The 12,890-nt window shown below is 31.3% G+C and overlaps 3 protein-coding genes across 3 annotated transcripts, besides 1 other annotated feature; all 3 read right to left on the bottom strand.

Moving 5' to 3' along the window:
• Window positions 1-395: 395 nt before the first annotated feature.
• On the bottom strand, window positions 396-5,472 carry TVAGG3_0018630 (guanylate cyclase protein; the record flags this gene model as incomplete). The annotated part of the gene is made up of 1 exon (XM_001324659.1): window positions 699-5,288. One exon carries the CDS (start codon window positions 5,286-5,288, stop codon window positions 699-701), a length of 4,590 nt encoding a protein of 1,529 aa, XP_001324694.1.
• Window positions 5,473-6,655: 1,183 nt separating this feature from the next.
• Window positions 6,656-7,042: a mobile genetic element.
• Window positions 7,043-7,530: 488 nt separating this feature from the next.
• TVAGG3_0018610 (C2 domain-containing protein) lies at window positions 7,531-8,991 on the bottom strand (the record flags this gene model as incomplete). Its single annotated transcript, XM_001324658.2, has 1 exon — window positions 8,250-8,744. The coding sequence occupies one exon, from the start codon at window positions 8,742-8,744 to the stop codon at window positions 8,250-8,252; it is 495 nt and encodes a 164-aa protein (XP_001324693.1).
• Window positions 8,992-10,608: 1,617 nt separating this feature from the next.
• Window positions 10,609-12,530, bottom strand: TVAGG3_0018600 (spectrin binding; the record flags this gene model as incomplete). Its single annotated transcript, XM_001324657.1, has 1 exon — window positions 10,626-12,530. The coding sequence occupies one exon, from the start codon at window positions 12,528-12,530 to the stop codon at window positions 10,626-10,628; it is 1,905 nt and encodes a 634-aa protein (XP_001324692.1).
• Window positions 12,531-12,890: the final 360 nt, after the last annotated feature.

Here is a 12,890-nt window from a genome sequence, read left to right as displayed (position 1 = left end):
TGAGATTTGAATTTTTCGTCATTCAAAAACTTATAAAATGTAAAGTGGCAATCCAATTTTTTTTGTGTCAGATAATTCAAATTATTGCGATCCAAAATTTGATCTTCCACCGGAATAACACCGGCATGATCATTCTTTATAAATATGATGGTCAGACGATCCTTTGACTTATTTTGAACTAATTTTTACTTTCAATTTGAGTCATGTCTATGATCTAACACGTATTGTTAATGTTAAAATATTAGGCTATTTAAATGAATCCATTTTTCATTTCGCTTTTTTAAAACTAGAGTTTGATAATCTGATCCGAAATAATTAAACTATTTTCATGCGTTATAGCAAAATACATATACTACATGGACTGGATATTCCTAACGCATATTGCAAAAGTTGATCCTAAATGATTAATTTTGGATGATTTATAGAATTGCTTTTGATCAAATCAAAACTACCAAGCACAAATATAAATCAGTGTAAATCAATAGGTACATGGCTTGTTCTTGCTTTACAAGAAATTTTTAGAATATATCAAATAAAATTAGTTTTGTTACAAGTTTGATTGAAAAATGATATTAAAATCAATGGCATTTATAAGAAGATTTTTTAATCCGTATTAAGGAAGATAAAGAAAAATATTATATTATAGAAGTGATAAAACAAACAAAATAAAATCAAAAAAAGTAAAAAAATTAATAAAATTAACTTCTATCAACGAGATAAGTCAAAGCCTTTCCTTGTTTGATCTGTATCTCACCACGTTCTTCTATCTTATATGTACCACCGTAAATCAATTCGTAGATAGATCTAGAAACGTGTACTTTCATTGGAACGCCGTTGTGTTCCATTTGTTGGGCCATTGAAATTGCAGGGCCAAATATTTCAAATGTTGGCTTTCCTGTACCAATAACACCTGCAACAATTGGTCCACCGATGTGAACGCCAACTCTTACTCTCAGAGACATTCCATGTTTCTCGTTGACTCTTCCTATTGCGGCGATTGCATCCAAACCAAAGTCAACAGCAGCTCTTGCGAACTGTAAAACATTGGGAGTTTCCGCGAAGATACCTCCTGCGGCCATGTAGCAGTCACCGATGCATTTAATTCGTTCCATTACAGGCAATGACTCAATTATTGTATCGAACTCAGTGAAAATGTCATTCAATGTTCCTGTGACAACTTGTGCAGTGTTTGAAGAGCACCAAGGAGTGAATTCGACAATATCAATGAAGACAATTGTCGCTGAAGGAACAGAGAATGAAATATTCTTTTCGCCAGCTTGTACTCTTGGTACTAATGTTGCTGGCAAAATAGAAGCTAATAATCTGTCACTTTTAGCTCTTTCTTCAGAAATCAATTTATTGTACATGAATATTTGTGTTGAGTTTCTGATGGTGAAGATGACATCTTCTCCTGTCAATGCTGATGTTCTTGAGATGGACAAGAACTGCTTATCAGGATCTCCCTTGATAAACTGTATTCCGCATGTTGCATTCTTTGTTGTTGGATCAAACAATTTCTGCAATTTCGAGTTAGTTTCTGGTTGGAAATTTGTTGATTGAATGAAACTAGAAATACTCTGTCCAATCAATTCGTTGTTGAACAATGCAATTGCTGCTTTGTTCATTGATTTGACAGTGTAGTTCTGTCCGTTTGCAACAATGATTGCGTCAGGAAGTTCTTCGACCAAATTGTCATAGAACTGTGCATCTCTTGTTGACGAATCACCATTGTTTTGGCTGAAGTTTCCTGTGAGAACAGAAACGATGTATGAGTTCTGCATGACCATCGATGTCTGGCAAGCCAACAACAATTGCAATGTGTACTTCATCTTCTTGTGAATTTGTTTCGTGAAGTAAATAATCACGAAATAAGAAACAATGATACAGAAGAGACTTACACCGATGATTGATCCCCAAACAGGGAATTTGTCTCTGATTAAATCATCAACCATTTCACCAACAACTTCAGAACCAGGATACAAGAAATCATCGAAAATTCTGAATACAGCGATCTCATTAAACAATATAAGATCATCAACTCTTGGAGGAGGGATTAATCGCATACTGGTGTTTGCAGCTGTAACAATTGATGCATCAATGATAGAATGCAAGTGATAATATGCGTATTTGATGATGATATCAGGTGAGAAACAGTTGAAGCCTTCTTCCATTGTTTCATAGAGTTTCGTTGTGTTGCAATTAGCTAATTCTTTAGCTTTGACAACTAAATCTCTGAAATCAGGGAAAGGAAGAGAGTTGTCATCACCAAATCTCAAAGCGGAATAAAATTCAGTCAAATTGTCATTGTAAACTTCCATCATTTTGAATTTAGCGGCAACATTTGTCATAATTATTAGAGGCGTTAATGGAAGGAAATCAGTGAATGTCTTGTTCTTTAATATAGATGCGAGATCATTGACATTCATTGTCATTAAATCCAAAAATGTTGCTGTTGCCATGATATTGTGTACATGTCTTGAATTCTTTGAAATGGCGTTGCCTTGGTCCATGTACAATTTAGTCATTGACACTTCAATGAGAATGCAACAAACCATGATGATTAACATGCAAATTGTCAGATGCAAAATCTCTCCAACTGATGAGTTTTCATCTGTTGCTGCTGTTAATACCTTTAATAGGTTCTCTTCTTGTTTGGATGTCTCCATTTCACTGGAAATATTCGAATTGGATCTGAGGTTATTATTTTTGGTGGCGGTTTCGTCGGTTTTGACAATTCTCAAAGCTTCAGAAATTTGAGAGACAACGTTCTTTGGTAATACCATCAGTGTTCTGTAAACAGTGTTCTTATCTTTGGAGATTCGTTTCCAAATGATGTAAATAATGATAGAGAGAATAACAGCCAACAAAATAGATATGGCAATGACAGCAATGAACAAAATATGGTTTGTATGATCAATTGTTTCTGTAACGAAATCGGCAATTAAATCAGAAACATCAGCCATGTAATTATCAATTGATTTGATGTTGTAGAAAGGATTTCTCATTGAAGGTGACAACAATGTCCAATTTGTAATTTTAGTGGGATCATAATCAACAATTTCTGTCAATCTGACAACAATCATATTCAAAGCATCACTTAAACTCATTTCCATAGTAGAATTTAGAAAATAGTTGTTGAAAAGAACTATAGGAACAGAGGAATTGAACAAATAACTGTTTGCTGGTCCGAAATATTCATCATTTGAATGGTATCCTCTAAAATCAGAAAATATTTTCATTTTATCAAGGATTTCAGTGATAGCAAACTTGATTTGACCCAACAATGTGTCCTGGTTGTTAAAGTTCGTCATCTTGAAATCATTGAACTTGATGACATTGAGTGTTCTTAGTATATATTGATGAGCCATTGTTACAGCAACTGTTGCATAATAAGAAGCATAGTTTACAGCATCAAGTAGTTTGATTGGTTTCTGAACTCTGTTTCTGTAAGATGGTGAAAGAATGAGACAAATAACTGCAGCAACAATGACAATACCAACAACAATAGAAATGATAACAATAGTTAATTTAAGTGATGGAATCTTTAAGTTGTCAATCAAATCATTCAATGATCTTGTTTCATCAATTCTTTTTGTGATTGTTTCTTCATCAATTTCATCAATGAAAACTGCACTTTCTGACATTTCGTTGACACTAGAAAGTTGTAATTGTGTTGATTGTGTCAATATCTGTGGCAAATTTGGAAACGCTCTGAAACCTAGTTCTTGAGTATGATCTGAATGAACTCTGATACCTCTGGAGAGTAATCTTGTTGCATCTGATATTTCTTTGTATTTCTCCATGTCATTTGTAACATCATATAAATAGTTTGCGTATGTTCTATACAAGAAACGATTGTTTGGTAACTGTGTGAGTAATAATGCAAAAGAAGCATCTGTTTCTTGTATAGCTTGGTATGCAGAAGCAATTGCACCATCCATTTCAGCGATGTTTCCTTGAATGACTTGGTCCCAGATGTGTCTAAGTCTTCTCTTGCAGGAACCGATTTCTTTTGATACCTTCTGAAGTTTCTTCTTTAAATCAGCTGTCAAATTTGTTTCTCTTTGTTGGAAAATGATGTTTGACTGTGCAAGCATTTGCTTCACATTTCCTGATGACCATTTCTTGTTCATAATTGTCTGTACAATATACTGGTGGACATCACTTAACTCTGGATAAATAGCAACTAGTTTTGCGTATGTTATCCAGTAGTTTTCGTTGTCTGGATCACGTTCTGTGATATGTTTGAAGATGGTGAAATCTAAAGAGATCGGATGTGAGAAACGGAATCCAATGAGTGAGCAGGTGTAGAGATGATGGAGATGTTTGTATTCTTCTAAAACAGATTTGTCATCATAAATTCTGTCCAACAATAGAAGGGCCTTCTTTATCATGAACTGTTGTATAAAGTGTGAAAGGATGAAAATGACAAACAAAGCAATGATCCAAATGAAGAATCCGGCAATCGTCATTTCTTTCTTCAAAAAGATCATAATGGCAAACGCAAGATATGAAATAAGACCTGATATAGTGAAGCAAAGGAACACAGAATTGTGCCAAAACGATACAAGAACGAAATTCTTGTAAATTGAGAAATAAGCAGATAGAGATGCCAAAGAGCCGATAATCATGAATACTCCTTGGGAAGTTCTGGGCAAAAATGTGGCTAGACCAACAATGATTGCGGAAAATGTTGCGGTTTGGAATGTAGCCATTTGTTGCCAACCTGTAATAGTCATTAAAGAAGTTGGTCTAAATACAAGCGAGAATGAATAAATTTGGCGATAGAAGAAGTACCAAGTGAAATATGTAATGATAACTAATATCCACGTTGCGATATTGTATCCAAGAGACCAGTATGTATCAACGGATGCAATTATCTTACCAATGGTCTCGAAGCAGATTTCTAACAATGGACCTTGTAATAAATAACCGGGTACGGAAATGAAAAGGTGTATGAAATACATCGCAGCGACATTTAGAGTACCATAATGCTGGTAATAGTAGGCGGTTGCTGCAAATACTCCGAAAAATATGCTTGTTCCGGCAAAATAAATTACTGCAATAATAAAAGATGATTTGTCACGATAATCTATGGGGACAACATTCCAAAGAATCGAAAAGTAGTTGAAAAATTTGTGAATTGTAGAATTATCTGGATTTAGAGTTCTAAAATTTGATAAAAACATGTAACCGAAAATCTGAATAAGGCGCCAAACAGATACCACGCTGTGAACGTAATTAAGCGGAGAAATCATTGAGTCAATATAGTTCAAAACATTGATCATTGATTTCGTAAATTTTTTCACTTTGCTTTCCTGGATAAGTCCATCATACTTAGAACTATCCGTTGAAAAAGAAAGTGCTGCGCCAGGTTTCAAACTTCCATTAGAACTAGAAGTTTGAATCATGGATTAACTTAATAAGTTGATCTCTCAAATTTTAAAAAATACGTTTCAAAATCAATCGAATAGAAACACAATTAAACATGCTTTTATGAATAGGTTATAAAATTTTGACAACCTTTCAAATTTGAATTTTTTGAAATTGAGAGATTTCGCAACCATGAAGGATGGCGTTAAATATTATGAGATTTAAATTCGATGCTAGATTTTCTGATGATAGGGATTTAAGACTCGGATCAAAAATCTTTAATTCTATTAGATGTTTTACATATATATCAACAGCGAATATAGAATGATCGTTACTCAATTTGTGAAGGAGAATAAAATTTTGATAATCAATTCAATTTATTAAGTCATTAAAAATACTATTTATTATAAATCCAGTAATCATTTTTATAATCATAAAACTCTCAAATTTACAAGATGATAAGACTTTTTTAATTTATTGTGTAGAAAAACTTTAATGTATTCATATTCAGAGGAATTTTTTTGAAGTAAACGTTTATCATTCTCAAAATTGAAATAGATTTCACGTACAGTGATTCATTATAAATATGTGTAAAATGTTGAGTTGGTGTCAATATTCTGGTCGTATTTACTATAGTGATTAAATTCCGATTAGTCCAAGTCTTATTAATGGTTTGGTATGCAATAATAGAAACAGAAAACATCATTTTACAATGCTAGAATTTTATACTATTGCTATTGTTGCATGCTAAGTAGTGTCAATGTGTAAACCTCTCAATTTTATCGTCGGGGAAGCAACACAATTCCCTCAAAAATATTGAAAAAATATAGAAAATAAAATGAATTAAGATGTACTTAAAATGAGAAATAGATTATGATATTAGATTTTAGAAAAAAAAGACTTTTGATATAACTTTTGAGAATCTCATATAAAAAAAGCATTTAAAAATAAATTTAAATATCTTATTTATTTTACTATTGTAAATATATTCTGAGATTTTTAGAAAAAAACACTTTTCATAAGTATTCAATATTTGAGAATACGGTCCAAAAAAAAATTGATTCTCTTATATTTGCTTATATAAAAGGAAACTCTCTATCAGATGCGAATGCATGAATTCAGCACCTCTGATAGAGAGTTTCCTCTTATATAAGCGGATCTTTTTCATGAGTTATTGTTAATATAAAAACATAAAAAGCTACCAATATGAGAAATTAAACCCTGCGAGGTGCCAGTCTAGAACTGGCGCTTCGCAGGGTTGAATTTCTCTTGACAAATGACAAAACTTGTTCGCAATTGTGAACCATTGCGAGCAAGTTTGCCAGATATCTGGAAGGAATTGCTCCTTATGATATATGCATTGTAACTGTATATATCATAAAGAGCAATTCCTTCAATTAAACGCAAAAACTTTGGTGCAATCGTTGCTGATTGCACCAAAGTTTTCGAACTTTCCCGAGGGAATTGGAGGGTGAGAGATACATAGTCTATCTATGTACCTCCCACCCTCCAAATCCCACTCTAAATGGGAGAAACTTTGTTCGCATGTTATCTTATTCAAACAAAGTTTCTCCCATTTAGAGAAGGAATAGGAGCCTAACAGGCACTGATATATAATCAGTGCTTTGTAGGCTCCTATTCCTAATAAAAATTTGAAAACTTTGGAGCATTTGATTATTGTATTTTGTCAAGAGAAATTCAACCCTGCGAAGTGCCAGTTCTAGACTAGTGCCTCGCAGGGTTTAATTTCTCATATTGGTAGATTTTGATGTTTTTATATTAACAAAAACGAATGAAAAAGATTTGCTTATATAAGAGGAAACTCTCTATCAGAGGTGCTGAATTCAGGCATTCGCATCTGATAGAGAGTCTCCTTTTATATAAGCGAATATAAAAGAATCTATTCTTTTTTGGAGCGTATTTTCAAATATTGAATACTTATGAAAAGTGTTTTTCCTAAAAATTTAATATAATGCTTAGCACAATATATAAAATTAAAATATCTATAATTATTTTCTATATCACACTTTTCATTACACCTTGAAAAGTCTTCTCAAACTCTATTTTTAATTATTTTTTAGATATATCTCAAGTGTGATTATTCAAAAACTCATATAGACTATATTTATTTTTTTCATTCAAAAAATTATATGAGAATCTCAAATTAACTTTCAAATTTTTTATTTTAAAAACATATTAATAATCATATTTTAAGATACTTTTCGCCCAAAAAATAATCGTACTTCCTCGACGATTAATAGGCTCTCAATTTCTATCGTTGACACTACTTAGCATGCAACACTATTATCATAAATAAGCTCTTATTTATTATATGTATTTTTGATTTCGTATACTCCTTCACTCTCAACATTAGTACAATAGCACATGAACTATATATTTATTTGATATATCTTATTTTTGAAAGATTGGGAAAAATTTCATTTTTCAATTGTGAATTCAGAATACAGCGTAGTATGATCGTTGAATTCTTTATGTGTGTGGGATCTAAACATTTCACAAAAGTCATATTATGGAATATAATAATATAAGGCATCATGAAAACCAAGTCTTTTTGTGATTGTTAATTGATAAAATGGATTAACTTCTTAAAAGAATTTAATGTGATAATATAAAATATTTGAACTCGTGGACACGTCATCTCAGCTATATAAGATTACTATATTAATAATTTCTTGCAGTGTTCGAATTATTAATTTGTTAGGATCGATACAAGAATTAGATTAACTTCAATGAGATCACTGCATGTTGATTCAAAATTAAATCTTTAGGAAACCCCAAGAGGAATACAAGAAAAAGAGTAAAGAAATTAAGAATAGAAACAAATAATATTTATAATATAAGAAAGCAAACAAAATTTAATGAGATACAAGGGACATCATCTGAGCCTTAGCTGAAGAAGCTTGAGGAGCAGCCTTAAATGGATGGAAGGCTGGAGCGCCTGCATCATCGACATGAACTGTGATTTTAATTTTGGCTGGTACCTGCTCATCATGCCAGCATTTAAGAGTAAGTTCCTTTTGGACAACCTTGTTTAATTCAAAGTCACTTACCTTTAAGTCGATTTCGCCAATAAGATCATCGGCGAAAAAGCGGCGCTTCTTGTAGAGAGCAATTGTGAATGAGGAGTTGTTAGCATTGATAAACTTAAATCCCCATGCTTGAGCTGGCTTGTTTTGTGAAGCTGAGAATTCATGTGGATAGTCGCGGAAGCAAGATCTTGGACCACATGTAGCAACAATTGTGTTCTTTGATTCAATCTTGAATGAGCCAGAATTAAACTCATCGATTCGGATATAGATTGGAGATCCACCACTGATCTTTTGGTATTGTTCAGCGCTGTTGTGGAACATCAAAGCGATGTGAAAAATGAACTAGCCAAATGTTGACCAATAGTTAATTCAAAAATTCAATGTGATATTATCTTCAAAAATTTTTTGCAAATTTCAAGTTTATATTATGTATATAATATATCTTTGAAGATTAATTGTGATGGGTTTTGATAATGGATTCAAATAATTGTGAAAAGTTTATTATGTGAGTTGAATTGAATTTATGATTTTGAATAGTGTTAAGTTTCTTTATAGTGTTTTAATAAAATGAAATTTTAGTTTAGTGATGTTAAATAAATGATTACATCATCAAATCTAATTGATAAAGATTTGATCTCTCTCAATTTCTCATAGTTCAACTTTATGCCAGTTTAAATAGATATTTATACTATTATCTATATTTTTTAACAAATTGCCTCTAAATCGTCTTTCGATTCAAAATACAACAATATAAATATTTTTGGATTAATAAGGTAGTAAAGCTTATTTTTCATAAAAAAATAGGACCACCCAATTTTTCACAAAATTTATTTCTATCAAAAGTCTGGAATCTCTTGCAATTCTGATTTAGAATATTGATTGGAAACTATTTCTATCAAAATTTTATAAATTTAGATAAAAATTTATCGAAATGCGATTTTGTTGGATTCATCTTCTGCATTATGTATATTGTACGGCAGACTTATTTTTACAATTCAATTCAGAGTTTTTAATTTAAAATTTGAAATCACTTCACTTTTCACGGTTCGCATTTTTGGTAAAGTTATATTTATACCATCTAGATTAATTTCTCAAAAAATTATATCACAAATTAACGAGCGCTCTCTCAAACGATTTTTCAGTTTGAAAAGAAGAATGATGGCCATTCAAAAATCCGTTTTTATTTTTGAATACTTTTCTAATGTGTTTATGATATAAGATACCTAATGGATGATAAATTTTCATTTCGGATTTGATCGTTTCAATACGTTGGTTCAGAAATAGACGTAATTTAATAAAACTAATCTATTTACTATATGCATAATTACTAACTTAAGATGCAATGCTATTATTCACAAACAATTTTGAACAACTCTTTGTTTTATCCAACCCCAAATATTAATTTTCATCAAGCTTCATTATTTTTTGTTTTAATCATTCGACATAGATTAGTCTTATATAAATATTGTTAACTAATTTGTTATGCAATCAAAGATACATTCTGTATTCTAATTTGTATTTGGCGGGTTGTATTTAAGGCTATTCATTTGATTTCTATATCCATTGTGATTGCAATTTAGTAACATAATATGTTTTTAATATTTCTAAATATATATACTACTGATTATTGAGGTGATCCATTGATTTGCCTTATTTTTTTTGCATGGCTTCGCTAATAATAGAAATATATTTTACTTCAAATTGAAAGATCAATTTGATATTCAAAATTATTCTCCATTAGACTTTCTCTGAATAATTATATAGAGTTCCTTATCAATTAAGAATCATGGAATAAGCAATATGAAGTTCTTTAATCTATATGAATTGTTCTTAATATGCATGATTTATATCTATTTTCTGGTCAAAAACTCTTAAACATGTTATTTTGAAAACAATAATATCATTTGCAAACATATTCTCCTCTAAACAGATTAAAATTATTCTAATTACCAATATATCCCAAGTGAATTATCAACAATCCTCCTTTTTGTTCCAAAATTTCGAAATTTAGTTACTATTCTTTAATTTATATATTGTAGTGGTATTTAGTGTAATTTTCTTGGAAATTAAGCATATGAATTGAAGATTATCCCATATTATTAGTAAAAAAAAGATTATATAATAAAATCAAATTTTGATATTTATTTAGTGTTTAACGTATATAATATCAAATTTATCCTAATTATGAAAGGTGAAGACCTCTCATAAGATATCATTTCGATTTTGCTCTGCAAGAATTTGCTTTTGAATTTTTGAGCCATTTTGTTTTCGATAATTTACATCTTGATCTTCAATTGAGTGAATATCTGCATCGTCTTTGAGTAAAGATAGAGCCGGATCTGTTTTGTCCTTCATTGATGAAATATCTAAAGAAACCGTAAATTGTTCTTCAAAAGATTCTGAGTTATTAGAATTGTATCTTTCAATAAGATACTGTGCTGTCTTAGTATTATTTCTTGATTTTGCAATGTCTATTGGTCTCATTCCATCGCTGTTTTTGGCTTTAAGATCAGCGCCAAAATCTAATAGAATTTTCGCATTCTCAATGAGATTTACTGTTGCTGCATAGTGCAATGGTGTGTTGTTGAAATAATTCTTTGCATTTACATCAGCACCATTTTGCAATAAAAGTAAAGAAACCTCAAGATTATTGTTTCTTTCTGACAAATGCAGTGGTGTGAATGAATCATCGTCTTTATCATTAACCACTGCACCATGAGAAATCAAGCACTGAGCTATTTCTTTTGCACCGCACATCGATGCTAAATGCAATGGAGCCTTCTTTTCATATGTTGTATATTTGTTGATATCTGCTCCATTTTCAATCAAAATCTTTGCTGTTTTATTGCTCTTTCTAATAGTAGCAATGTGCAATGGCGTGTAACCATCATTATTTGTTAGATCGATTTCCGCACCATTTTCAATGAAGAATTTGGCTTTATCTTGTTTATCATTAGCAGCACAGATATGTAAAGGGGATTCTCCGTCATTATCTTTCTTATTTGGATCAGCGCCATTATCAATGAGTAATTTAATCATTTCATTGTTTTCACTTCCGTATTCTGCGCAAAGATGCAAAGTTGTGAAACCTCTAACTGCTTTATTAGGATCACAATTTCTATTGAGAAGAAGTTTAGCTGTCTCAATACTATTATACTTAGCGCATGTGTGCAAGCAAGTGTAGCCATTACCATTACTTGCATTGATGTTTGCACCTTTTTCAAGTAAGAAATTTGTCAAAGAAGGAATGAAGAAGGATGGACTGTAGATGAAGCAATTATCAATGTCTTCGTTAGAATCGATTGCAATGAGGAATGCATGAAGATTATCGTACTTCTTCACGAGATCTAAATCGACTTCAAGGTCGAAATTATTCTTCAAAAATTTGATGAAATTGAAGTTGTGAGAAGCAATGGCATTTTCCATGCAATAGCGTGTTGGTTTGAAATATTTGAGGCATTCAAGCATAATTTCTGGATTTCCTCCTAAGAATGATAGTTCCAAGCACTTCTCAGTGATTTGTAAGTCGTTGTTTAGTCTCAAAAACTTGAAAAATTGAGAATTTCCGTAGTATGAGCACCATTCGAGTAAATTCCATCTCTCTGTTTCATGGTGATATAATGCTTTTGTATCGAACTGTGTTTCGTTGAGTAATCTTTGGAACTGTCTTAATTTATTATTCATAATTAATTCTAAAACAGAATTGTTCTCATGAACGGCAAGGATTTCATCGACAGTCTTATCCTTATATGATTTAGGAAGTTCGATGTCAATTTCGTATACTTTTTTGAGAAGAGCTTTGAATGTAAGCGAAAAACCGTTTAAATTGAGAGAATTCGGATATTCATCATAAATCAATCGAAAAAGATTCCAGTAAAAGCTTAAAAAACGGCCGTGGACCTTGCAAGCATTATCGATACTCGAAAGTATTTGATTGGTATCGATTTTATACTTATTTATTAATACCAACTTAATTTCATGATGTAATTTATCGAGAGTTTCGTTATCTGGATGCTCAATATTATATATGTCTTCATAAACTGCAATATAATCTCTGTACTTCTGAACTAATCCTTCGAAAACGTTGAGCTTCCGATTGATGGTCATAAAAAATAATTAAACAGAAAACGATGAAAAATAATTCACTCAGCATTCAATAAAAAAAGTGATGATCGTAATAATGCTAGATATCAGTAATTTGGTATTATTCTAATGTTTTTTTTTTCAAAAAATTGAAAACTTTTCGAAATGAAATCTGCCCAAAATGCCATCATGTGATTACAGAGTGGTTATAACATTACTATATCTGAAGAATTATTATCCTTATGATATTTTTATTGGTTTTTTGTGTTCTATAATCACAGTATGGCTATCATTTGTTATGTAGGTTTGGTTTACCATCGCCGTACTATATTTATACTATCATTTTGAAACGGGAAATGTTTTATATACATAAAAGGATTGCTT

This window comes from Trichomonas vaginalis, chromosome IV (assembly GCF_026262505.1).
Source record: "Trichomonas vaginalis G3 chromosome IV, whole genome shotgun sequence".
NCBI lineage: Eukaryota > Parabasalia > Trichomonadida > Trichomonadidae > Trichomonas > Trichomonas vaginalis.
The sequence above is the reverse complement of the archived record's forward strand: the minus strand, read 5'-3'. Positions and strand labels throughout refer to the sequence as shown.